This window comes from Stomoxys calcitrans, chromosome 4, assembly GCF_963082655.1.
Source record: "Stomoxys calcitrans chromosome 4, idStoCalc2.1, whole genome shotgun sequence".
NCBI lineage: Eukaryota > Metazoa > Arthropoda > Insecta > Diptera > Muscidae > Stomoxys > Stomoxys calcitrans.
The window spans coordinates 129765562-129789319 of NC_081555.1; the positions used below are offsets into that span (position 1 = coordinate 129765562).

The 23758-nt window shown below is 39.3% G+C and overlaps 1 protein-coding gene and 1 long non-coding RNA gene across 3 annotated transcripts in view; one reads left to right on the forward strand and one right to left on the reverse strand.

Moving 5' to 3' along the window:
• LOC106093314 (uncharacterized) overlaps window positions 1-9313 on the forward strand; it is a 294983-nt gene extending 285670 nt beyond the window's left edge. The window contains exon 4 of the long non-coding RNA XR_009397969.1: window positions 9275-9313. This is a non-coding gene — a long non-coding RNA (uncharacterized LOC106093314). The remainder of the gene's footprint in view (window positions 1-9274) is intronic.
• Window positions 1-23758, reverse strand: part of LOC106094156 (low-density lipoprotein receptor-related protein 2) — a 795641-nt gene that overhangs the window by 614637 nt on the left and 157246 nt on the right. For both annotated transcript variants that reach the window (XM_059366657.1, XM_059366656.1), the window contains exon 2: window positions 9797-10867. In XM_059366657.1, coding sequence (XP_059222640.1) covers window positions 9797-10292 — 496 coding nt within the window. In that variant the 5' untranslated portion in view covers window positions 10293-10867. The remainder of the gene's footprint in view (window positions 1-9796; window positions 10868-23758) is intronic.

The following is a 23758-nucleotide window of genomic DNA, read 5'->3' on the forward strand; positions in this document are numbered from 1 at the left end:
TCTACAAGAGTATACAGAGCTAAGAGTATACAACGGCGAAATACAGAACAACCTAGCAATCAGTAGTTACCCATCAGGTGAAGGAGAAGTATCGGGAAATATGAGAGAGAGAGGAAGCGTCTATTCATCTGATTTCGATTATTTTTCATCCTATTTCAATGAAATTTGGCACAATAAGTTCTGGAAGCCCATTTCTCACTCCTGTAAAATGTGGTTCAGATCGTACCAAATTCCGATTTCGATGAAATTTGTCACAGTAAGTTCTGGACCACATATGACAGGAATGGGTAGGGGTCCTTCAGAACTCACTATGCCAAATTTCATCGAAAGCGGGTAATAAATGGATCATTTATGACCTTAATACTCTACATTGGGATACCGATCATATGGCAGCTATATCCAAATATGGCCCGAACTAGACAACATCTCACAGGAATGGGTATGTGTCTACCAAAAAAAAGAGCAATTTATTGCCTCAAAACTTTAAGTAGGCCGATCGGTCTACATAGCGGCTGTATGTAACTAAAGTCCGATTTTATGACATCAAAAGGTCACGTTTATATATAAAGAATACGAAATCTTCAAAAATAGTTTGCAAAATGTTTTATATAGCCAAGGTATGTGCAAAATTATAAATACCCACCCATCGAACCCATGCGTTCAGCATCAAAGGCGAACATGCTTACCACTGCGCCACGGTGGCCTCCTCCACCTCAAACAAATGCACAATTTAAAATAACCTGTACCACAGGGATGATATAGGGTATGACAAGTAAAAGTTCGACCGAGCCGAATCATACATACCCTCCACTATGGATCGCACTTGTCAAGTTCTTTGAATGATTTTTCAATATGGGCCGTACTTGTCGTGGCTGTTAGATCATACTTGGCACAATTGTTGAAAATCATAACAAAACGTAACGGGCCAAATTTCAGATAAATCGGATAAAAATTGCGCCCTCTAGACGCTCAAGAAGTCTAGTGGGGAGATTGGTTAATATGGCAGCTATATCAGGTAATGCACCGATTTGAACCATACTATGAACAGTTGTTCGAAGTCATAACAAAACACTTCATACAAAATTTCAGCGAATTCGGCTAAAAATTGCTCCCTGTAGACGCTCAAGAAGTCAAGATCCAAGATCGGCTTATGCGGCAGCTATATCAGGTTATTGACCGATTTGAATCATACTTAGCACAGTTGTTGGAAATCATAACAAATCGCTAAGTGCAAAACTCCTGCCACATTGGATTAGAATTGCGCTCTCTAGTGGCTCATGAAGTCAAGATCCAAGTTCGGTTTATATGGCAGCCCTATCAGATTATGGGCCGATTTTAACCATACCTAATACAGTAGCTGGAAGTCATAACAAACCACTTTGTGCAAAATTTCATCTAAATTGGATAAGAATTGCGCCCTGTAGTGGCTCACGAAGTCAAGATCCAAAATCGGTTAATATGGCAGCTATATCAAAACATGGAGCGATATGGTCCATTTAAAATCCCAATCGATCTACACTCATAAGAAGTATTTATGCAAAATAGCAAGCGCCTTGCTTTAGGTTAGGTTGAACATAGGGTGCAGATATTAATCCGCCCCATACCACTATGGACATACACGTAAGCCAGTAATCGGCTTGCTGTGCGCTCTATGGACATACACGTAAGCCAGTAATCGGCTTGTTGTGCGCTCTTAATACAAAAAAAGTAACCTTGAAAAAGAAAATCTAAGTTAGGATTTCCGTGCTACATACAAAATCCTTTATTGTTTTCCATGCCACTCCCCTAAGTTGATTAATGTCTGGTATAGTGTCCCCACCTAAGTGCCGGTATCTGTTAGATGCGAAAGCCGGGCAATGATAAAGGAAATGCTCCAACGTCTCATCATCTTCCCCGCATGCCATACATATGCTATCACTTGCCGCATCGATTTTACATAAGTGAGCTCGCAGTCAAGTCCCAAAAAGCCTTGCACAACCGACCAGATAAAGAAAATGGAGAAAGTTGGGAACCACAACTTTGAGACAGTCAGTAACTTTATCTACCTCGGCATCGCCTTAACCGAAACGAATGACACCAGTTTTGAGATCAAGCGAAGAATAATACTGGCAAACATATGCTACTTTGTTCTAAATAAGCAGTTTAGAAACAAGGCCACCTCTCGCCAGACAAAGATTACACTATACAAGACACTGATACTACCCCTGCTGTTATATGGTTCTGAAGCATGGGTACTTGTGAAAGCAGATGAGGCAGTACTTGGAGTATTTTAGAGAAAGATTCTTTGTAAAGTCTTGCGTTAATGGAGAATAGCACGAGCTCTATGAGCTGTATGACGACGATAGCATAGTTACACGCATCAAAATACAACGGCTGCGTTGGCTAGATCATTTTGTCAGAATGTATGAGGAAGCTCCAGCAAAGAAGTCTTTTAAAGGCAAGCAAGGTGGTACACCCAAACCGGGAAGACCTATGGAAGCCCGATGGAAAGATCAAGTGGTGGGAGACACCTCGAAACTTGGTGTCAGAGATTTTAGAATGAGCACAGAAGATCGAGGCGCTTGGAATGCTATTCTACGTTCGGCTAGTGGAACAAATAATCTGTCATAGCCAATTAAACGTAAACGACCTCGTAGTCCTATGTCTCCCGTTATGATACCAATAGCTATATTGACCTCCATCTTACTTCCTTTCAGTAATGGCCTCGTCCTCTCACGATCTGGATCCCCCCATTGGATTTTTGCCAACCTACCGACCGTTTCGCTGTTCCAGCGCTTTCGTCGCCCACGTCCTTTATTCGGACTGCATCGAACCGAAAGACTTCGGGTTAAGGGTGTGGGCGATGAATGCGCATGCAACACTGCGGAACACAAGGAGTAAAGCGCCTAGCTTTACTACCGATAGCTATACTGACCTCCTGACCTTCCTTTCAATAATAGCCTCGTCTTCTCACGATCTGAATGCCCCATAGGATTTTCGCCGACCTACCGACCGTTTCGCTGTTCCACAGCGCGTTTGTCGCCCACGCCCTTTATTGTGGGCGATGAATACGCATGCAACACTGCACAACACAAGGAGTAAAGCGCCTAGCTTTACTGACCTTCCTTTCAGTAATAGCCTCGTCTTCTCACGATCTGGATCCCCCTATAGGATTTTCGCCGCCCTACCCACAGTTTCGCTGTTCCACAACGCGTTCGTCGCCCACGCCCTTTATTGTGGGCGATGAATGCGCATGCAACATTGCAAAGCGCCTAGCTTTACTCTTCGAAAGTTTGAGTGCTTTCGACAGACGGACGGACAGACAGACGGGCGGACATTGCTATATCGACTTAAAATGTCATGGCGATCAAGAGTATACATTTCGAGGTGTTTCAAACAGAATGACGAAATTAGTATACCTCCTTCCTCTGGTGGAGTGCATAAAAACGAGAAAAGAGAGGGAGTGGTGAAACATTCTTTTATCTTAGAACATGAACCACTGCGTATTGCCTAGGTACAAAGTCTGGAGAACTTGGCTCAAATACCAGGCTTCAAATTTAATGGGAGTCATCACCACCAATGCAAAGTCATACAGCATTTCAGATCCGATAACTGCCTTGATCCCATATACACAAAATATTTCAATAATTCAAAGAGCCGTTAAAAAACAAATAATCTTTGTATTATTGTCAATAACGTTTTGTTAATTCCATAAATTATTTTAACAACACTTACTTCTCGTATTATACAATTACTGGATTTTCCATAATTCCCTAGAAATCTAACAGCTAATCGAGCTGTCATTACAAACCATATTCTCAAATGCTGGCTTCATCAGCCACCACGTTTTCCGTATCGCAGTTGGAAGTCAAGTCCAAACACTCATTAAATTGTTTGTGCACGGTCATTGTGTCATAAATGTTTATAAGAAATATTTTAATTAATTGCATGATTTTTATAGCGTATTGTAAGCGATTTTTTCTGTTTACACCCTACCATCTCCGCCCCTAGAAGTGGCCATTATCCAGTCATGTTTTCAATTTGATTAATTACTTCTATTGCCCTTCACACACAACGATTTACATCCATGTTTTTATTCTTAAACCAAGTCCTACACTACACGTAAATCAAATAGGCAATTTCACTGAAGACCCACGCTGAGTTTGGTGGTTGAAAGCGAGGGGGAGGGGAGGATAAAGGATTTAAGTCAGACGACGTCAAACAGAAAAAGCGATTACCATTTAAAACCAATGATGATTGAATTTTGTTCGGTACTGTGTTTTCATTTGATTACAGCCACTTATTTTACATTAATTAATTTGTATTTTGTACAAGCATGTATGTGTGTGTGTGCATGAGTGTGCATGTGTTCTACAACAAGCCTTTGGTTTTCATTGGCATTCGTTGGTTGTTGGTTGTATGCATTTTGCAGCACATTTTCATTTCATTATGTCTGTGTTGCAATTAGCATTGCAAATGTTAGTGAATAATGAAGAGAAAATAAAGCCCTCCTTCCCCATCGGCAATCAATCATTTATTTGCATGTCCCATTAAACCGAATTTGTTTGTTGGCCATGAACTAAAGTTGCATCAGGAGGACAAAAAAGGACGCATGTCGATAAAATAAGGCCAGTTAAATTCAGTTGATTTAACTGTAACAACCAGAAGTCAAAACGGGTATCGGTTATATGGCAGTTATAAACGCAAGGCCCTAAATAGGATGCATTAAATGCTGGTGTTGGCGGTCACAAATGTGCCTTACATATCAAATTTCGGGCAAATGGTGCATAAACCCAAAAAGTCAAATCCAGGGATAAGTTAAATGAGGTCTTAGGACAATAATTAGGTAGTTCTAATGTGCTCAGATAAAAATTTTCTCAAGGTAAAAAAATTTTAACAAATTTTTTTTTCGAAATAAAATCTGGACAAAAATTTCTAAACAACAAAAGTTTGACAAAATCTTCCATAGAAATTAAATTTTGACAAAATATCAACATTGGGGAACAACTGTCTAGGGGACGTTCCACCCCGGAAGCTACTCTCAAATAGGACGTATTTGTTCACCGTGACCATTTTGGGCTCAAATAGGGTGGGGCACGATGTCGATATTTTTAACATATTTGCTGACTATTGCAATAAGAGGCTCACACGAAAGTTTTTTTATGTTAAGTAAACGAATTTGATATTCAATTTTGTGGCCAAGTGTTTGGCCCCCTTAAACCAATGGCAATATGGGTTCAAATAAATGATATTTGAGAGTAGAGCACGATGCTGATACGTTTTCAGGGCTAAGTGCTTGGGGCACCACCCCACTCCACAAAACAACACTAAATCGGTCATATTTACCGACCATGTCAATGTGGGGCTCAAATGAATGGTATTGTGGAGTGAAACATGAAATTAAAACCCACTTTCGGGACCAATTTTCCTTCCCCAAAACACCCCACAAGTAATTATTTACCGACCATCGCAATAAGGGGCTCAAATAAAGCCATTTGGAAGTAGAAAACGAATCTGATATCCAAATGTGGGACCATATATTAGAAGCACAAATTTACCGACCATGACAATTAGTGGCTCAAATGAAAGGTATTTGAGATCAGATAACGAATTTGATAACCAATTTTGGGGCCAAGTGGCTGGTGGACGCCTTATTCCATAAACTCGCCTTAAGCCAACAGCAATATGAGGTTTAAATAAATGGTATTTGAGAGTAGAGCACGATGCTGATATATTTTTCAGGGCTAAGTGTCTGGGGGACCACCTCACCCACGAAAAAACCCCTAAATTGGACATACATATTTACCGATCATGGCAATATAAGGCTCAAATTTGAATATAGGCAATATAAGGCAGAAATTTGGTATCGTCATGTAGGGTGGGATATATAGGGGAGGCCACCGTAGCGCAGAGGTTAGCATGTCCGCATATGACGCTGAACGCCTTGATTCGAATCCTGGCAGGACCATCAGAAAAATTTGCAGCGGTGGTTATCCCCTCCTAATGCTGGCGGTACTTTTGAAGTACTTTGCCATGAGAAAACTTCTCCCCAAAGAGGTGTCGCTCTGTGGCACGCCATTCAGACTCGGCTATAAAAAGTAGGCCCCTTATCATTGAGCTTTAAATTGAATCGGACAGCACTCATTGATTTGTGAGAAGTTTGCCCCAGTTCCTTAATGGAATGTTCATGGGCGAATTTGCATTTGCATAATAACTCAAAAACAGAAATTTGGTATCCTTGTTTAGGGTGGGATATCTAGGGGGGCCGACCCACCTCCAAAGCCCGCCAAAAGGACATATAAACCAATAATGACAATGTGGGTCTCAAATGAAAGGTATTTGCGACTAGACCACGAATCTGATATATAGGGGACAACCTCACCCCCAAAAATACCCCCATACGGGACATATTTACCGACCATAGCAATATAAGGTTCAAACAAGGAAAGCGTGCTACGTTCGGCACGGCCGAATCTTGGGTATCCACCATCATCTATTCCGCTAAAAACTAACGCTTATTAACTGAGTTTGGTTTTGAATTATTTTCGTCTCAGAAGTGATATCGGGATATCGGTACTTAGTGGGGACTACATCACCATATAAACCAATTCGGATAGAACTTGCACTGATTTTGTAAGTCATAAGATTGATTTTTTGACCAAATATCAGCCAAATCAGGTGAAAGTTTAGGCCTCTAAGGGCCTAAATTTAGCTAAATCGGATAAAAATTGAGGCTTCTTTGGTCTTAAGAAGTAAAATCCGGGGATCGGTTTATATGGGGGCTGTATCTGTTTATAGACCGATTCGGATCATAATTGGCATGGATGTTCGAAGTCAAATCGGCTTTCCATTCATCCAAATCGGATAATATTGACGCTTCTAAGGGCTGAAGAATCCGGTGATCGGTTTATATGGGGGCTATTTTTGTCTAAAGACCGTCATTATTCCAAATTTCAGCTAAATCGGATGAAAATTTAGGCTTCTAAGGTCTCAAGAAGTCAATTCCGGGGATCGGTTTATATGGGGGCTATATCTGTTAACTGACCGATTCGGATCATACTTAGCGGGGGTCTTGAGTGTCATAACAGAGGTCCTTCTTCTAAATTTCAGCAAAAACGAATGACAATTGAGACCTCTAAGGGCTTATGAAGTCAAATCCAGTGATCGGTTTACATTGGAGCTACATCTGTTTATAGACAGATTCGGGTCATAAGTGGATGAAAATTGATGCTTCTAAGGGCTGAAGAAGTAAAATCCGGTGATCGGTTTATACAGGGGCTATATCTGTCTAAATGCCGATTCGGATCACACTTGGCGTGGATGTTGGAGGTCATAACTCAAGTCCTTGTTCCAAATTTCAACCAAATCGGATGAATATTGACGCTTCTAAGGTCTATTGAAATCAATTCCCGGGATCGGTTTATATGAGGGCTATATCTGTCTTAAGACCGATTTGGATCATACTGGGCGTGGATGTTGGAGGTCATAACTCAAGTCCTTGTTCCAAATTTCAACCAAATCGGATGAATATTGACGCTTCTAAGGTCTATTGAAATCAATTCCAGGGATCGGTTTATATGAGGGCTATGTCTGTTTTAAGACCGATTCGGATCGTACTGGGCATGGATGTTGGCAGTCATAACTCAAGTCTTTGTTCTAAATTTTAACAAAATCGGATGAAAATTGAGGCTTCTAAGGGCTGAAGAAGTTAAATCCGGAGATAGGTTTATCTGGGGGCTATATCTGTTTATAGACCGATTCGGATCACACTGGGCATGGATGTTGGAAGTCATAACTCAAGTCCTTGTTCTAAATTTCAACCAAATCGGATGAAAATTGAGGCTTCTAGGGGCACAAGAAGTCAAATTGAGGGCAGAGGTTAGCATGCCCGCCTTTGACGCTAAATGCCTGGGTTCGAATCCTGGCGAGACCATCTGAAAATATTTTCAGTGGTGGGTTCACCCTCCTACTGTTGGCAACGTTTGTAAGGTACTATGCCATGTAAAACTTCTCTCCATACAGGTGTTGCACTGCGGCACGCCGTTAGGACTCAGCCATAAAGAGGAGGCCCCTTACCATTGAGCTTAAACTTGAATCGGACTGCACTCATTGATATGTGAGAAGTTTGCCCCTGTTCCTTTACGCTTTCGACCGCTATCGCGTTTTCTACAAACGGACGGACAGACATGCCTAAAGCAACTCAGAATGTTGAGACGATCTGCAATATATATACAGATCAATATTTCGAGATGTTAGTTAGATTAGTATACACCCATCCTATAGTGGTGGGTGTAATGAAAGGTATTTGGAAGAAGAGCACCAATACGATATCAACATTGGGGCGAAATATCCGAAAGGCTGTACCAGCACAGCCGAACCGGACATGTTTCCTGACCGTGCCAGTATAGTGTTCAGATGAAATAAGAGAGTGATAGAGGGCGGACGGGCATTTGGGAGAAGAGCACCAATACGATATCCACATTGGGGCGAAATATCTGAAAGGACGTACCAGCACCCATGGACTGGACTTTTTTCCTGACCGTGCCTGTATAGTGTTCAGACGAAATAAGAGAGTGATAGAAGGCGGACAGTCGACTCAGAATGTCGAGACGATCTGGAATATATACTTTTTAGGCTTGCAGATCCATATTTCGAGATGTTATAAAGATAATGAATAAATTAGTATACCCCCATCCTATAGTGGTGGCTGTAATGAAAGGTATTTGGAAGAAGATCACCAATACGATATCAACATTGGGGCGAAATATCCGAAAGGCTGTACCAGCACAGCCGAACCGGACATGTTTCCTGACCGTGCCAGTATAGTGTTCAGATGAAATAAGAGAGTGATAGAGGGCGGACGGGCATTTGGGAGAAGAGCACCAATACGATATCCACATTGGGGCGAAATATCTGAAAGGACGTACTAGCACCCGAAAACAGGACTCATTGGGTTGCCCAAAAAGTAATTGCGGATTTTTTAAAAGAAGGATTTTTTTTAAAGCAAGCTAAAAGTAACAGCTGATAACTGACGGAAGAAAGAATGCAATTACAGAGTCACAAGCTGTGAAAAAATTTGTCAACGCCGACTATATGAAAAATCCGCAATTGCTTTTTGGGCAACCCAATATTTCCTGATAGTGCCAGTATAGGGCTCAGAAAAAATAAGAAAGTGAAGGAAGGCACAGCAGACCAGGTCCTATCCAGTTAGTGGCTTATATTGGGCAACTAGAAGATTATTTTGAAATTTTTACATTTAGGTACTAAAACATACAAAATTTTACTTTTTTTACAGATTGCGCTACCGCTCTCAAAACTTGGAATACAGATACACGTTGACAGAATACCCATGGTTTGGAGAAATTTCTAAGAATTGTAAGTAGATTACGTTTTTTGCTAAAAGACTTTTAATTTTTTGGTATTTTTCCATACAAAACAACACGCCCTAATGCATATACGTTATAGGGTCTAAGATCAATAGTTCAAGGTGTTACAAAGGCTATAACTTGATCAGTATAGCTCCCTTCCTATGGTGTGATGTATAAAACACACTTCGTCGACTATATAATCACAAACTCATGCAGCTATAAAAGTCAAGAGTCACACATGTGACTGTTTGTAAAAAAAAAACAAGTGGAGTTTACGGTGACTGACTTAATCTAAGTTTTCTAGTTTCTTACAGCCATTACCATCATTCAGTTCTACACTTAGACTAAGAGTTCATTAAAGTTATTGTTATGATGACATTATTTCCTTAAAAAAAAAAGTTTTTTTTTGAGCAAAAGAAAACATTTTGTGTCCATTTGAGTACACTTACCTGTTTGTAATGGTAGAATGCGCGTATTTTCACGTTGGGCGGAAGCAGCTGCGGCCACTTGCGCCGTTAAGGTGACAAAGCAACCGACATTATTTAAAATCACAACGGCCATCAAGGCAATGACAAAACTAAGATTGCAGACGCGATGCCGCATTCGCATTCGAGTTGTCATTGTCGCTGCCGATGAGCCAGGTTGGAGGTATCCTTGTCCTCCAACATCAGACGCTAATGATGGCGCTGTTGTTTTTCTTTTGATGTTGTTGCTGTTGGGCTTAAGGTGGGTGCTGCTGTTGTTATGGATGGTGATGTTGTTGTTGTTGTTGTTGCTAATCCTAGAGAGGGATTTTGATGACACTGTTTGATTACCGATGGTGTGGCCAACGACACTGCTGCGTTTTGCTTGGCATTTCGTATTGCACATTGTGGTTGCGTTTGATGGCGATGTTACTTTCCAGATTGTTGGCAGCCGGTATCCATTGCCTATGGGCGGATCCATGGCTGGCTGGTTGTAATCTTGTTTAAAGCGTTTCGCGCGCGCAAACCAAACGCTTATGGCGTTTTAATAAAAATGCAAACGCCTGCTTTAACGTTTTCGTTTCTTTGTGGGTTTCTCCTTTGGTTTTTTTTTTCAGAGAGAAAATTTCCAAATCAAATAAAAAATTCGAGTCTTGTTGGTTACGAAAAAGTAAACAAAAAAAAAATGGAAACTGTTACTTAAGGCTAGGAGTTTAACGTTAAACCTCTTAGCACAATATTTGAATTAAAAAAGAAAACGTGATGGAGGAAATAAAAAAAAGGAGAGATAGAGAGTGAAAGAGAAAAAAGTGAGGAAAACACCACGGGGGGTTTCTCACGATCTCTTTGATTTACACAAATATTTGATTTCGATTTCTTTGAGATTTTCCTTTTTTTTTAATATATTTGTAAATTTTCCTTTAGCTTCACTTCTTTTTTGGATTTTTCTCCTTTTCTTTTTTTGTATTTTTTTTGTATAGCACAGATTTTTTATCACTTTTTATTTGGATTTTTGATTTTACTTTGAAAGGTTGAATTAAGATTGAATTGCACTTTCTGAAAAGATAAAATAGGCAAGACATTAGCAGAGATGGAGGAGGTTGAAAAAAAAAAACAAATAGAGGGAAAAAATCGCATTGGCAATAAACACCCATGGGAAATTGTTTGCTTGCAAGAAAAAGCCTTTATTTTATTTTTATGCTCATGGTTTTATGGTTTATTGCATTTTTTTTTTTTTGGTTTTTTTTGTTTCTTTAAATTTCATAGTGTATGACTTATTTTCCCTATCTTTTGCTTATTCTATGCTTTTAATGGTATCTGTGTCGTTGACGTTGGCGTCATTATCTGTGTGTGTGTGTGTGTTTGTGTGTTTCGTTTGGATTTTCCTAGCGGCTTATGCTTCGTTCATGTTTAAAACACATATACGCAGGAACCGGAAACCACTGCTACACGTTGGCCCTCGCTTAAAGCTCTATGGCTAATTACGTGCCCAGAATCTGTAATGAAAAGAATAGGGTAAAAGGTGATTAATGACTAGAAGATTAATGCTTTTAAAACTGTTATGAATAAATAATAACAAAATACTATGCATACAATTATAGTTTAACATGAGAGAGCTTTGCAGACATAGTTCAATAAGCGGATGGCGTTTTTTAGCCTTTACAACATGAACATCTATATCAAGTACCAACAAACTTGTTTTTCTATGTTGTTGTATAAATTTAAAGCAAATGCACAGAATTTAATGAGGAGGAGATTTTTTAAAACTATTTACGAAAAAATTAAATAAAACACAAGACAACAGACATTAAGTTCGGCCGGGCCGAACTTTGGATACCAACCACCTCGGGTGTATATGTAAACCCCCTTTCGCCACAATCGGGTGGAAACTGGATAACTTATGAACCCATATTCGGAACGGACATTGGGTGGTCTAATAAATATAAGTCACTGTTGAATTTTGTATTTCAAATTTGCATATCGATAAAAAATAAAGCTTTTATGGGCTTCAGACCCTTTGTCGGCAGATCGCTCTGTATGGAAGCTATATCTAAATATTGTCCGATACAAATCATATTTGGGAGGTACGTCGGGAGACCTAAAACTGCCCACTGTATCAAATTTCAACCAAATCGGGTAATAAATTGAGCTTTTATGGGATTCAGACCCGTTATCGGCAGATCGGTCAATATCGCAGCTATATCTGAATATAGTCCGATCTGAACCATATTTGGGTTCAATGTTGGGAGGTGCAAAACTACTCACTGTTTCAAATTTCAGCGAAATCGGTTAAAAAATAAAGTTTTTATGGGATTCAGACCCTTTATCTGGATATCGCTCTATATGACAGCTATATCTAAATATAGTCCGATCTGTACCATAACTGGGTCGGATGTTGAGAGACTTAAAATAAAGCACTGTTTCAAATTTCAGCGAAATCGGATGAAAAATAAAGCCTCTATGGCCTTCAGACCCTTTATCTGGAGATCGCTCTATATGGCAGCTATATCTAAATATAGTCCGATCTGAACCATATTTAGATCAGATATCGGGAAGCTTAAAATAACCCATTGTTTAAAATTTTAGCGTAATCGGGTAATAAATAAAGCTGTTATGGGCTTTCAGACTCTTTATCTGGAGATCGGTCTATATGGCAGCTACATCTAAATATGGACCGATCTGAACCATATATAGATCAGATATCGGGAGGCTTAGAATAACTCACTTTTGCAAATTTCAAAATTTCGAAATTGGGTAATAAATAAAGTTTTTATGGGCTTTAGACCCTTTATCGGGATATCGGTCTATATGGCAGCTACATCTAAATATGGACCGATCTGAACCATATATAGATCAGATATCGGGAGGCTTAAAATAACTCACTTTTGCAAATTTCAGCGGAATCGGGTAATAAATAAAGCTTTTATGGTCTTCAGACCCTTTATCGGCAGATCGGTCTATATGGCAGCTATATCCAAATCTAGTCCAATCTGAACCATATTTGGATCAGATATCGGGAAGCTTTTAACTACTCACTGGTTCAAGTTTCAGCGAAATCGGTTAAAAAATAAAGCATTTATGGACATTAGACTCTTTATCGGCAGATCGGTCTATATAGCAGCTATATCCAAATATGGTCCGATTTGGCCCGTTCAAAAACTTAACCAGCGTGCATCAAAAAGACGTGTCTGTGCCAAACTTCAGCTTAATATCTCAATTTTTGAAGGCTGTAGAGTGATTACAACAGACGGACGGACAGACACACGGATGGAATGGAAAAGGAAATCCGAAGGTCACAACACACCAACCACGGTAGGATTCGTTCATTCCTCAGGATTTGTTCTGATCATTTTTCATTTCCCCCCCGTATTTTATAGACGCAGCTCGTAGGCGTACTAGTCATGTGGAGCTGTTATGCCCTTCGACCAGTTGAAAGTTTGCTGCAATCCTTCCTTAGACTAACCAGTTCTTCGATCTATAGAAAATTTTGTTAAAATTTTATTTCTATAAAAAATTCTGCGAAAATTGTATTTCTATAGATAATGTTTGCCAAAATTTGATATCCAAAGGAAACTTTTGTCAAAATTTTATTAGGTTAGATTCAAAAGAGAGTGCAGTTATTAATCCGCCCCATATGGCTATGGACATTAGGGTGATGAATTTTTTACAACCTAGTATTCCTGCATCATATTTGTATGAGCTTTTATTTAAGACAAGCTGAACCGGGACGGCTGCGCTGCGGCTTCTTTAACTTTATATGGAACATATCTATCTGATTGTACACTTTGGAAGCAGTGTTATTATTCTTGGTAGGCTGACCTCAATTCTTGGTAGGCTTTTCCAACGCATATATACCAAGTTAATTGCCGAAAAAATCGTCGGGGATGACTCAAAATTAATTCACTTAGTGTCGTTTCAAGGGGGTTACAAAGGGTCTCATTACGGCTTGCCCTGTGGCACTTTCTCCCTTTTATTTGTGTCATGAGACCCGCAATTTATCCATCTGTTCTTTAGCATCTGGTTTATCCAGTTTCTAAGACCCGGTCCACCCGGTACTGGTTGAAGGATTGGATCAATGTGTCCGTCCGCACATTATTGAACGCCCCCTCTATGTCAATGGGAACCGCCAATATGTTCGTCTTGTCATCAAAGGATTCTTCTATTCTATGCACAACCTCCTGCAGGGCAGTCCCCTCCGTCCTTCCCCTGACATAGACATGCTGTTTGTATTTGAGCAGTTCGCTGGATGTTCTACTCTTTATCATGATATCAACAATACGTTCGATGATTTTGAGTAAAGGCCTTTGGTGTCGCATATCTTGCCTTGCCGGGATCGGGTATAAATACCACTCTTGCCTCCTGCCAGGCTTACGAAGTGTATGCCAGTCCTAGGCAAATGCAAATTTTGCTTATGAACATTCCATTAAGGAACAGGGGCAAACTTCTCACATATCAATGAGTGCAGTCCTTTTTATAGCCAAGTCCGAACGGCGTACCGCAGTGCGACACCTCTTTGGCGAGAAGTTTTACATGACATAGTACCTCACAAATGTTGCCAGCATTAGGAGGGAAAACCAGGTCTGTAAATTTTTTCTGATGGTCTCGCCAGGATTCGAACCCAGGCGTTCAGCATCATAGGCGGACATGCTTACCTCTGCGCTACGGTGGCCTGCAATGCCAGATGAGACGCCAGATAGTCCGCTTCTTTTGTAGTAACGCCGGAAATATTCCATAAGGTCTGGGTGACTTAAATGGTTTGAAGCTTCTCAAGGCTTCCTTGACCATAAATGCCGTTATGATAAGCCTTCGATCAACCTCATTATTCCAAGATTCCGGAGTCTTCGTGAGTCCCATCGTATTCTGTGGAAAATGAGTTTTCTACAAATGCGTGCTTCTACATTTTCTTCGTTGTCTCTGCTCTCACTCTTATGTCGTCTACTGTTTGGACATGAGTTTCTGAGAAAAACTTTTTCATCTTGGCGCCGTTGTTAACTATCGACCCGTTCGCAGTAAAGCTTCCAGGAGGCGCGTTTTTGCCGCTCTGGTAACCTTATTGTATTCCTTGAGCCGTGTGTAGTACACATTCCAATGCACTTCCGCTTTTTCACGACGTGCTTTGTTGTAAAGTCTGCTGACCTCATGTTTCCCAATGTTGCGAATCTCCCCGATCATCCCGGGGTTTTTCTTCGACTGATTTTCTTTCTCCAAGAGGTCAAATATCTTCAAAAGACTCCACTAGTACAGCCGTAATCGTGTTAGCATCGTCGTCACTGTCTTCTATGCTTAATTATCTCGCCCAAGTCTTTCTCTGAGTACTCTTCCGAATTTTGGCCAGTTGGTTTTCAACTTATTACGGAAGTTTATCCTATTCTTAACCTTATGTAGCGATGGTCTGAGAAGGAATGCTCCATGGAGACCCTTGTTTTATCAAAATTTTATTTCCAAAGAAGATTTTGTCAAAATTTTATTTCTCTAGACATTTTTGTCGAAATTTAATTTCTATAGAAATTTTTGTCAAAATTTTATTTCTATACAAAATTTATCCTTATTTTTTTGCACTTCTTTGGTTTGGTCACAATTTTTTTGTTGGATTAACGTTGTTGTTGGATTAACGAGCTTAGACCAATGTTTTTCTTGCTTTTATCTCAAAACAAAATAACAAAAACACTTAAAAGTGTCTCAGCAATTGTGGTGTATTAAATGCATCAGCGGCGGGCTGCAATGAGCGCGATTTCGCTCTTTGCCAGAGGGCTCATCAGATTGCGATGCCACGAAAAGTTTACATGGTTACACCAACTCTCTAATTAGCGAGCAGTGCAATGGTAGAAGCATGCCTTTTGAATGAAACGTTGGGCCTTGTTATTCAACCTTTTCTTATAGCGTAGTAAGAAAAAATTTAAAATTAAACAGCTAACATCACTTCATAAAGACATCTAACATCAACAATATACACAAAGCCATAGACTTGTTATCCAGACAGTCTTCATTTGCCATAGAGTAACCTTTCAATATGAGCGTAGCTACATATTTTTTGACGTGCTGTTCGTGCATTCATCGGTTTTTTGTGCTTCCTTAGTTTGGTCACAATTTTTTTTTTTTTGTTTTTTTCATTTTATTGTTGGATTAATCAGCTTAGACCAATGTTTTCTTCTTGCTTCTTGTTCAAAACAAAACAACAAAAACCCTTTAAAGTGTCTCAGCAATTGTGGTGTGTTAAATGTATTAGTGGCGCCCTACAATGATCGCGATTTCGCTCTTTGCCAGAGGGCTCATCAGATTGCCATGCCATGAAAAGTTTACATGGTTACACCTACTCTCTAATTAGCGAGCAGTGCAATGGTAGAAGCATGCCTTTTGAATGAAACGTTGGGCCTTGTTATTCAACCTTTTCTTATAGCGCAGTAAGAAAAAACTTCAAATTTAACAGCCAACATCTCTTCAATCGAATCGAATCATTTAAAGAAATTTTCTTTCTCTCTCCCATACCCATTCTTGCAAACGAACTCTGGAATAAGAGAATGACAAAAATCTGAAATTAAATTTCTTACCATTAATCGCTAGGCATTCTTTTGCTTACTTTTAAAGATTAAGAGTATGATTTCCTTCATTCAATTCAATTTCAACGAATGCCCTATGGAGTAAGAATACACATTTCGAATGCAAACGAGGAAAAAACGTTTAACTTACAATTTCTTTTTTTTTTTTTTTGAGAGACTCCAGAGTCTACGCAAAAGAAGAAGAAGAATTTTAAGAAAAGACGGGTAAGAGATTTTTTGTGGATACTTATTTGCATTTTTGCCTAGGACTTGGTGAAAGAATTCACAGGCGAAAGTGTCCAAAAGAGTTGGTAATGGTGAAAGGCATTGCGCTTTTTCGCCCCTCTATGCCATTAAAATTCATTTAAAAGGTAGACTTCGAAAAAAAATCACTAAAAGGAATTCAGGTTTGTGAGCCTTTTTCAATTCCCATGGGATAAGTCTTTAGCTGGAGCCACCTCTGTGGTGCGTTGTGGGCCAATGTGTTGTATTAAAAATAAAGGCCCAAGATGGAGTGCGTGGCAGGTCCTTGTTTTTTTTTGTGAACCATAATCCTTTTCGACGTATGTTTTCATATCTCCTTTTTTGTGTGCTGGAATTTTCCTAGGTATTTTTTCTTTGGCCTTTTTTTTACACACCGGTAACCTGTTTACCTGTTCGCTGTTTTCTTGTAAGGGTAACGAGAATGGCGTATCTATGCAGTTGAAGAAATTTGGCAGTAGAAACGAGATTGTTTTTTTTTTTTTTTCAAAATACCTATAACTTAATGACTAAAAGAACTTTTGCTGGAAATTTTTTGAGTAAGTACCCCCAGCAAACCAATCGTTACGAAATCGTAATGAAATCTCTACGAACTTCCCATTCGAAATAGTAACGAAATCTTTACGAAAGTTGTATGGAGTGTTTGACATGATTTCGTAATGCAACGTCGAAGTTTCGGAAAGCAATTGGATCGAATTCGTTCCGGTTTCGGAAAGAAATCGAAAAAAAAAACCTAGCAAAATTTGGAGGTAATTTCGTATTGAAATCGGACGTACCTTTTGAAACTTCGTAAAGAATTCGGAACGATTTCGGAAGTTATTTCGTAAAGAAATCGGATGTTCCTTCCTAAACTTCGTAAAGAATTCGGAACGATTTCGGAAGTTATTTCGTATAGAAATCGGATATTCCTTCCGAAACTTTGTAAAGAATTCTGAATGATTTCGGGAGTAATTTCGTATTGAAATCGGATGTTCCTTCCGAGACATCGTACACAGATCAATCAAAAAACTGAATTGACAGACATCGTTCAGAATTCTTTCAGAACTGTCGGAACAAAAATTCCTTCAGACAAACAATCCAGAAATCCTTCCGAACGGTCGGAAGAAATTTTCAAAAAAAAAAACCCCAGACGAAAAGACGGTTAGAAATCGTTCAGAATTCTTTCGGAACTGTCGGAACAAAAGTTTCTTTCGGCAAACAGTGGAGAAATCCTTCCGAACCGTCGGAAGAAAAGTTAAAAAAAAACCAGTACGAAAAGACGGTCAGAAATCGTTCAGAATTTTTTCAGAACTGTCGGAACAAAAATTTCTTTCGGCAAACAGTGGAGAAATCGTTTAGAATTCCTTCCGAACTGTCGGGCAGAAATCATTCAGAATTCTTTCAGAACTGTCCGAAAAAAAATTCCTTTAGACCAACAGTCCAGAAATCGCTCAGAATTCCTTCCGAACTGTGGGAAGAAAATTAAAAAAAAAAAAACCCATACGGAAAGACGCTCAGAAATCGTTCAGAAATCGTTCAGAAATCTTCCAGAACTGTTGGATCAAAAATGCCTTCAGACAAATAGGACAGAAATCCTTCCGAACTGTCGGAAGAAAATTTAACAAAAAACCCATACGAAAAGACGGTCAGAAATCGTTTAGAATTCTTTCAGAACTGTCGGAACAAAAATTCCTTCCCCCAAACAGTGCAGAAACCGATTAGAATTCCTTCGGAACTGTCTGTCAGAAATCGTTTAGAATTATTTCAGAACTGTCGGAACAAAAATTCCTTCAGACAAACAGGGCAAAAATTCTTCCGGACCGTCGGTAGAAAATTAAAAAAAAACCCCATGCGAAAAGACGGTCAGAAATCATTCAGAATTCTTTCAGAACTGTCGTAACAAAAATTCCTTCAGACAAACAGTCCAGATATCGTTCAGAAAATTTCAAAAAATAAAACCCCATACGAAAAGGCGGTCAGAAATCGTTAATAATTCTTTCAGAACTGTCAGGACAAAAATCCCCTAAGGATGTTGAACAGAATTCGGAATGAATTCAATAAAATCTTGGCGGAAGACTTTAGAATTTTTTCAGATTTCTCTGACATCAGACATTTGGTTTGCTGGGTTGTGTCTCTTATTAGCCACAGAGGCTAGCAGTATAAGTTTCTTAAATAAAACTAAAATTGTTTTTTGTGAGCTTTATATGAAATTAAAGTCTGCCTGACAACATTCTTACCCTCCTACTTTAGTTTTCTTTTTTATATTTTTCTCAATGTACTCACGCAGGACATGTTGCTGTTTGATTACTACATTTCTTATTGCAATAGTAATATAGCACACCCACATACACATACACAAACACAATCACAATCGTTTCTCGAAAATGTATTTGACAACGTGTGGAGGGCTACAAAATCTCAACGACATCTTGGTCTTGGTACTTTTTGGATAAAATTTTTATGTGAGTACTGATAAAACGTCCTACCCGAATGGGGGAGATGGTGGTAGATGGGAAGTGGTAGGTGGGAGGTGGTAAATAGGAGGTGGTAGGTGAGAGGTGGGTTGCGCAATGGAGTTGCTTTTGTTTGTTGCTCCTACAGCATACGGGGAGCATAAACGTTTTATAAGGTGTATCATTTGTTGTCTTCTGCCGGCGATGACAACACCACCAAAAGGAGACAAACTCGTAGTCGTTGAAATTGTTTCTTATTCTTCGGCTGCGATGACATCAAACCAAATGAAAGGCTTTGTCTTCTCTTAAGAATACAGTTTTTTTCTTTGGTGTAGACTCAAAGGTTCTTTGTTGGTATTTTTCACGTGGTTCTTTACATTTTTGGCAAGGACGGTATAGGGGAATCAGTCTAAAGGCTCAAAGACCGGCTATGACAGCATGACAATAGCAGCAGCAGCCAACAGCAACAAAGACCACCAGTGTAAAATCTTTTGTTATGCTCGTTTTATGTATTGCACCAAGAACAGTTTTTGGCATCCGTGAAAGTATCTCTCTGGCTGTAATTTTCCAGACAATGAGTTTGTTTTGTCGATTTGTTTTTCCATTTCGATTTTCTTGGGAACAACTCAAAGTTCTCCACAAACAAATAGAAACAAAACACCAGTATGCCATTTCACTTCTAGGGAATCGACTAAGGCAAAATGGAAGGTAGGCTTTTGTTTGCAAATTTATTTCTAGAAGATTTGCTTTGTCGCTGCGATATCGTTTTGGCAGGTTACACTTATTTGGCAAATACAAGTTTATTATCTAATGGCATGGACCTCATTGAGGCAGGTCCATATAATATGGGTTAATAATACATTATTTACCTGCATTGTTCTGCATGTTGCCAAGAAAATGGCAATCAAAGATTAAAATCCATTTCCGTAACTTTTCTTGAAGCGGTTGGAGGGAGGTGTGGGGAGAAGATTAAATTCCAAGTTAGATATTGAGGTTTGTTTTGACTTTTAATACCAAAAAGGACTTTAGAGTCCTGCAATAGACATTTGCTGCGAGCAAGCAAATTAAAATGTGCTTACAATGAATGCTTTCGATTGAATTTTCAATGAAATATTCTCAGATATATCAAGTAAAGGCATATTAAGTTCGGTTGGGCGGAATCGTACATACTATCCACCATGGACCGCATTTGTCACGATCTTGGACGGTTTATTTTTGTAGGCAGAATTTAAAAAAAAAAGGAAAACGGGATTTTAAGCACTCTCAAGAAGACAGTCGGAGAAATAGGTTAATATGGGGCATACATATATGAGGTTAGCGGAAAATTCCTGTCTTGTTTGGCTTAGATGTTAGAAGTGCTAGAAGAAGTCATCGTGCAAAATTTCTGCAAAACCGGATAAGAACTACGCCCAAGGAGTAAAATCGGGAAACCGGTTTATATGGCAGCTATATCAAAGCATGTACCGATTTGGCCAAATTACAATCCTCAAACAATTACATCGATAAAAAGTCTCTGTGCAAATTTCAAGTGAATTGCGTTTAGACTCTTTAGTGATTTCTACAGACGGACGGACAAGGCAAGATCGACTTAAAAGTATCATGCCTAAGGGAAAGTAGACGGACCTCCTCCCTCCCTTACCGCAAAACCCTAACCCAAACTAAAAAATTTAAACGATCTTTGCAAGAATGATCTTAAGTAAAAAAATATTTGTGTTATGAATACGCTTCCGATGACAAAATTTGTTATAAATACCATACAAATGGTGTGGTATTTGAGTGCCTTATGCAAACTTGTCCATGAACATTCTATCAAGGAACAGGGGCAAACTTGTTGCATATAAATAATTGCTGACCGATTCAAATCGATGCTCAATGATAAGGGACCTCCTTTTTATAGCCGAATCCGAATGACGTGCCGCACAGCAACACCTCTTTGGGGAGAAGTTTTTACATGACAAAGTACCTCACAAATGTCGCCAGCATTAGGAGGGGATAACCACCACTGACAAATTTTCTGATCTTCCTGCCAAGATTGGAACCCAGGCGTTCAGCGTTATAGGATCACATGCTAACCTCTGCGCTACGGTGGCCTACGGTGGCCTACGGTGTCGCCAGCATTTGGTGAGAAAAACCACCAAGATCGTCTATTTACGACGAGAATGGAAGAAAATCAGTCCAAGGAAAACCATGGATGACCGGGGAGATGCGTAACATTGGGCATAAGGTCAGCAGACTTTACAAGAGAGCACGTCGTTAAAAAGTGGAAGTTAATTGGGTTGTGTATTATGCACGGTTCAAAGAATACAACAAGAATATCAGAGTGGCAAAATGAGCCTCCTGGAAGCTTGTCTGCGAACAAGACGATAGTGTTAATGAAACCGCCAAGATGAACTAATAAGGTTAGGCAAATGTCGGGCGGTACCGACTGTATAACACCCTACACCTACCCTATAAGTACAAAGTGGGAGCCATATCTTAATCGTAACCAATTTTAATGGACCTCGCCGAATGTTTTCAGATGGGTTATTAAACAATTCCTATCACATTTTGAACAAGTATGTTCAAACTGCAATAACTACAGCTAAAAAATTACAACTTTTTGAAAATTAATCCGAAATCTGACAAAGATATATAGAGATGGGCGATGGGTAAATATCCAAAAGGTATTTACCCCATATCCAAAAGGTATTTACCCCATATCCAAAAGGTATTTACCCGGTAAATTGGGTAAATATCTGGAATTTTTCATCTGATTTGGATGAAATTTGAAACAGTCCGTTTTGGAACCCCTCTAAACCTTTTTGTTGAATATCGTCCAGATCGGACCATATTTGGATACAGCTGCCATATAAACCAATCTCCCGATAATTTTCCATAAAAGGAAAATTTTTCATCCGATTTTGGTGAAATTTGAAATAGTGAGTTTTGATATTCAACTAAAAGCTTTAAAGGGGTACCAAAACGCACTGTTTCGATTTCATCAAAATCGGATGAAAAATGCTCCTTCTATGAGCCCAATAATCCATATTGGGAGATCGGTCTATATGGCAGCTATATCCAAATATGGTGCAATCTCGACCACATTTGACAGGAATGGGTAGGGTTCTACCAGAACACACTGTGGCAAATTTCATCGAATTCGGATAAATAAATCTTGTATGGCCTCAATACCCTATATCGGGAGATCGGGTGTTCGGTCTTTAGGGCAGCTATATCCAAATATAGTCCGATCTGAACACACACTTCACAGAAATGGGTAGGGATCTACCACAACTCAATGTGCCAAATTTCATCGAAATCAGATGAAAAGTGACCAATTTTTTCCTTCAAGACTTTAAGTCTGGAGATCGGTCTATATAGCGGCTACATATCACTAAAATTCGATTTTAAAAAATCAGAAGATCAGGTTTATGTACAAAAAAGAAAACAAAATCATCAACACTTGTTTGGAAAATGTTTTTATATCCAAGATATCTGCAAAATTATAAATACCCCAAAAAAGGTATTTATTGGGTATTTACCCAATAAATACCCAAGGGTTGGCTATTTACCCGGTAGAAACCCATCTCTACAAATGAGCCATATCGGTTCATATTTAAATATAGCTCCTATATAAACAGATCTTCCGATTTGACTTCTTGAGCCCCCGGAAGCCGCCATTTCTGTTACGACTTCCAACACCTGTTCAAAGTACGATCCAAACCGGTCTATAATCTGATATTGCTCCCATATAAACCGATCTCCAGATTTGACTTCTTGAGCCCTAACAAGCCGCAATTTTTGTCCGATTTGGCTGAAATTTTGCATTCGGTGTTCTGTTATGACTTCCAACAACTGCTATTAGTACGGTCAACATCGATCTATAACCTGATATAGCTCACATGGAAACCGATCTGCCGATTTGACTTTTTGAGCCCTTACAAGCAGCAATTTTTTTTCCGATTTGGCTGAAATTTTGCATGGTGTATTCTGTATGACTTTCTATAGCTGTGCCACTTACGGTCCAAATCGGTCCATAACCTGATATAGCTCCCATATAAACCGATCGTCCGATTTAACCTCTTCAGCCCTAACAAGCCGCAATTTTTGTCCGATTTGGCTGAAATTTTGCATGTGGTGTTCTGTTATGACTTGCAACAACTGTGCCAAATAGGATCCAAATTAGTCTAAACCTGATATAGCTCCCATGTACACCGGTCTCTCGATCATCCTTGTTCGGTTCCTAGGAGTTACAATGTTTGTTGGTTTTACAGAAGTTTGTTTTGTGGAATAAAATTATGCCCCTCAACTAAAATTATTTTGTATAACTTTTTACCAGAGTCCATGGGTGATGGGTTCCCAAGGTTCGGCCTGGCCGAACTTAGCATACTTTTACTTGTTATTTCTCGTTACACCTCATACGCCAGTTGAGCTATTGTCTTCGAATATCTTCCTATTAATGTCATTTTCCGACAAGTTTCTTTGACAAAACAGACAGTAAGCGAACATTGTGCCAAAATCCCAGATATTGTATGCAGATGAAGAGACAATTAGTGTATCAAACTTTGATATTGTCGTCCCACATTCACTTGTGATTTTCTTTGAAGAGCAATGGATTAGAAAAGAGTACTTCAACAGACCCTTGTACTGTAGTAGTTATGCTGAAGAGGCATACAAGATGTGTCCTCCTTGATACTTTCTCTTTTACTCGACAATAGTACATTTCGGAAAAATTACCC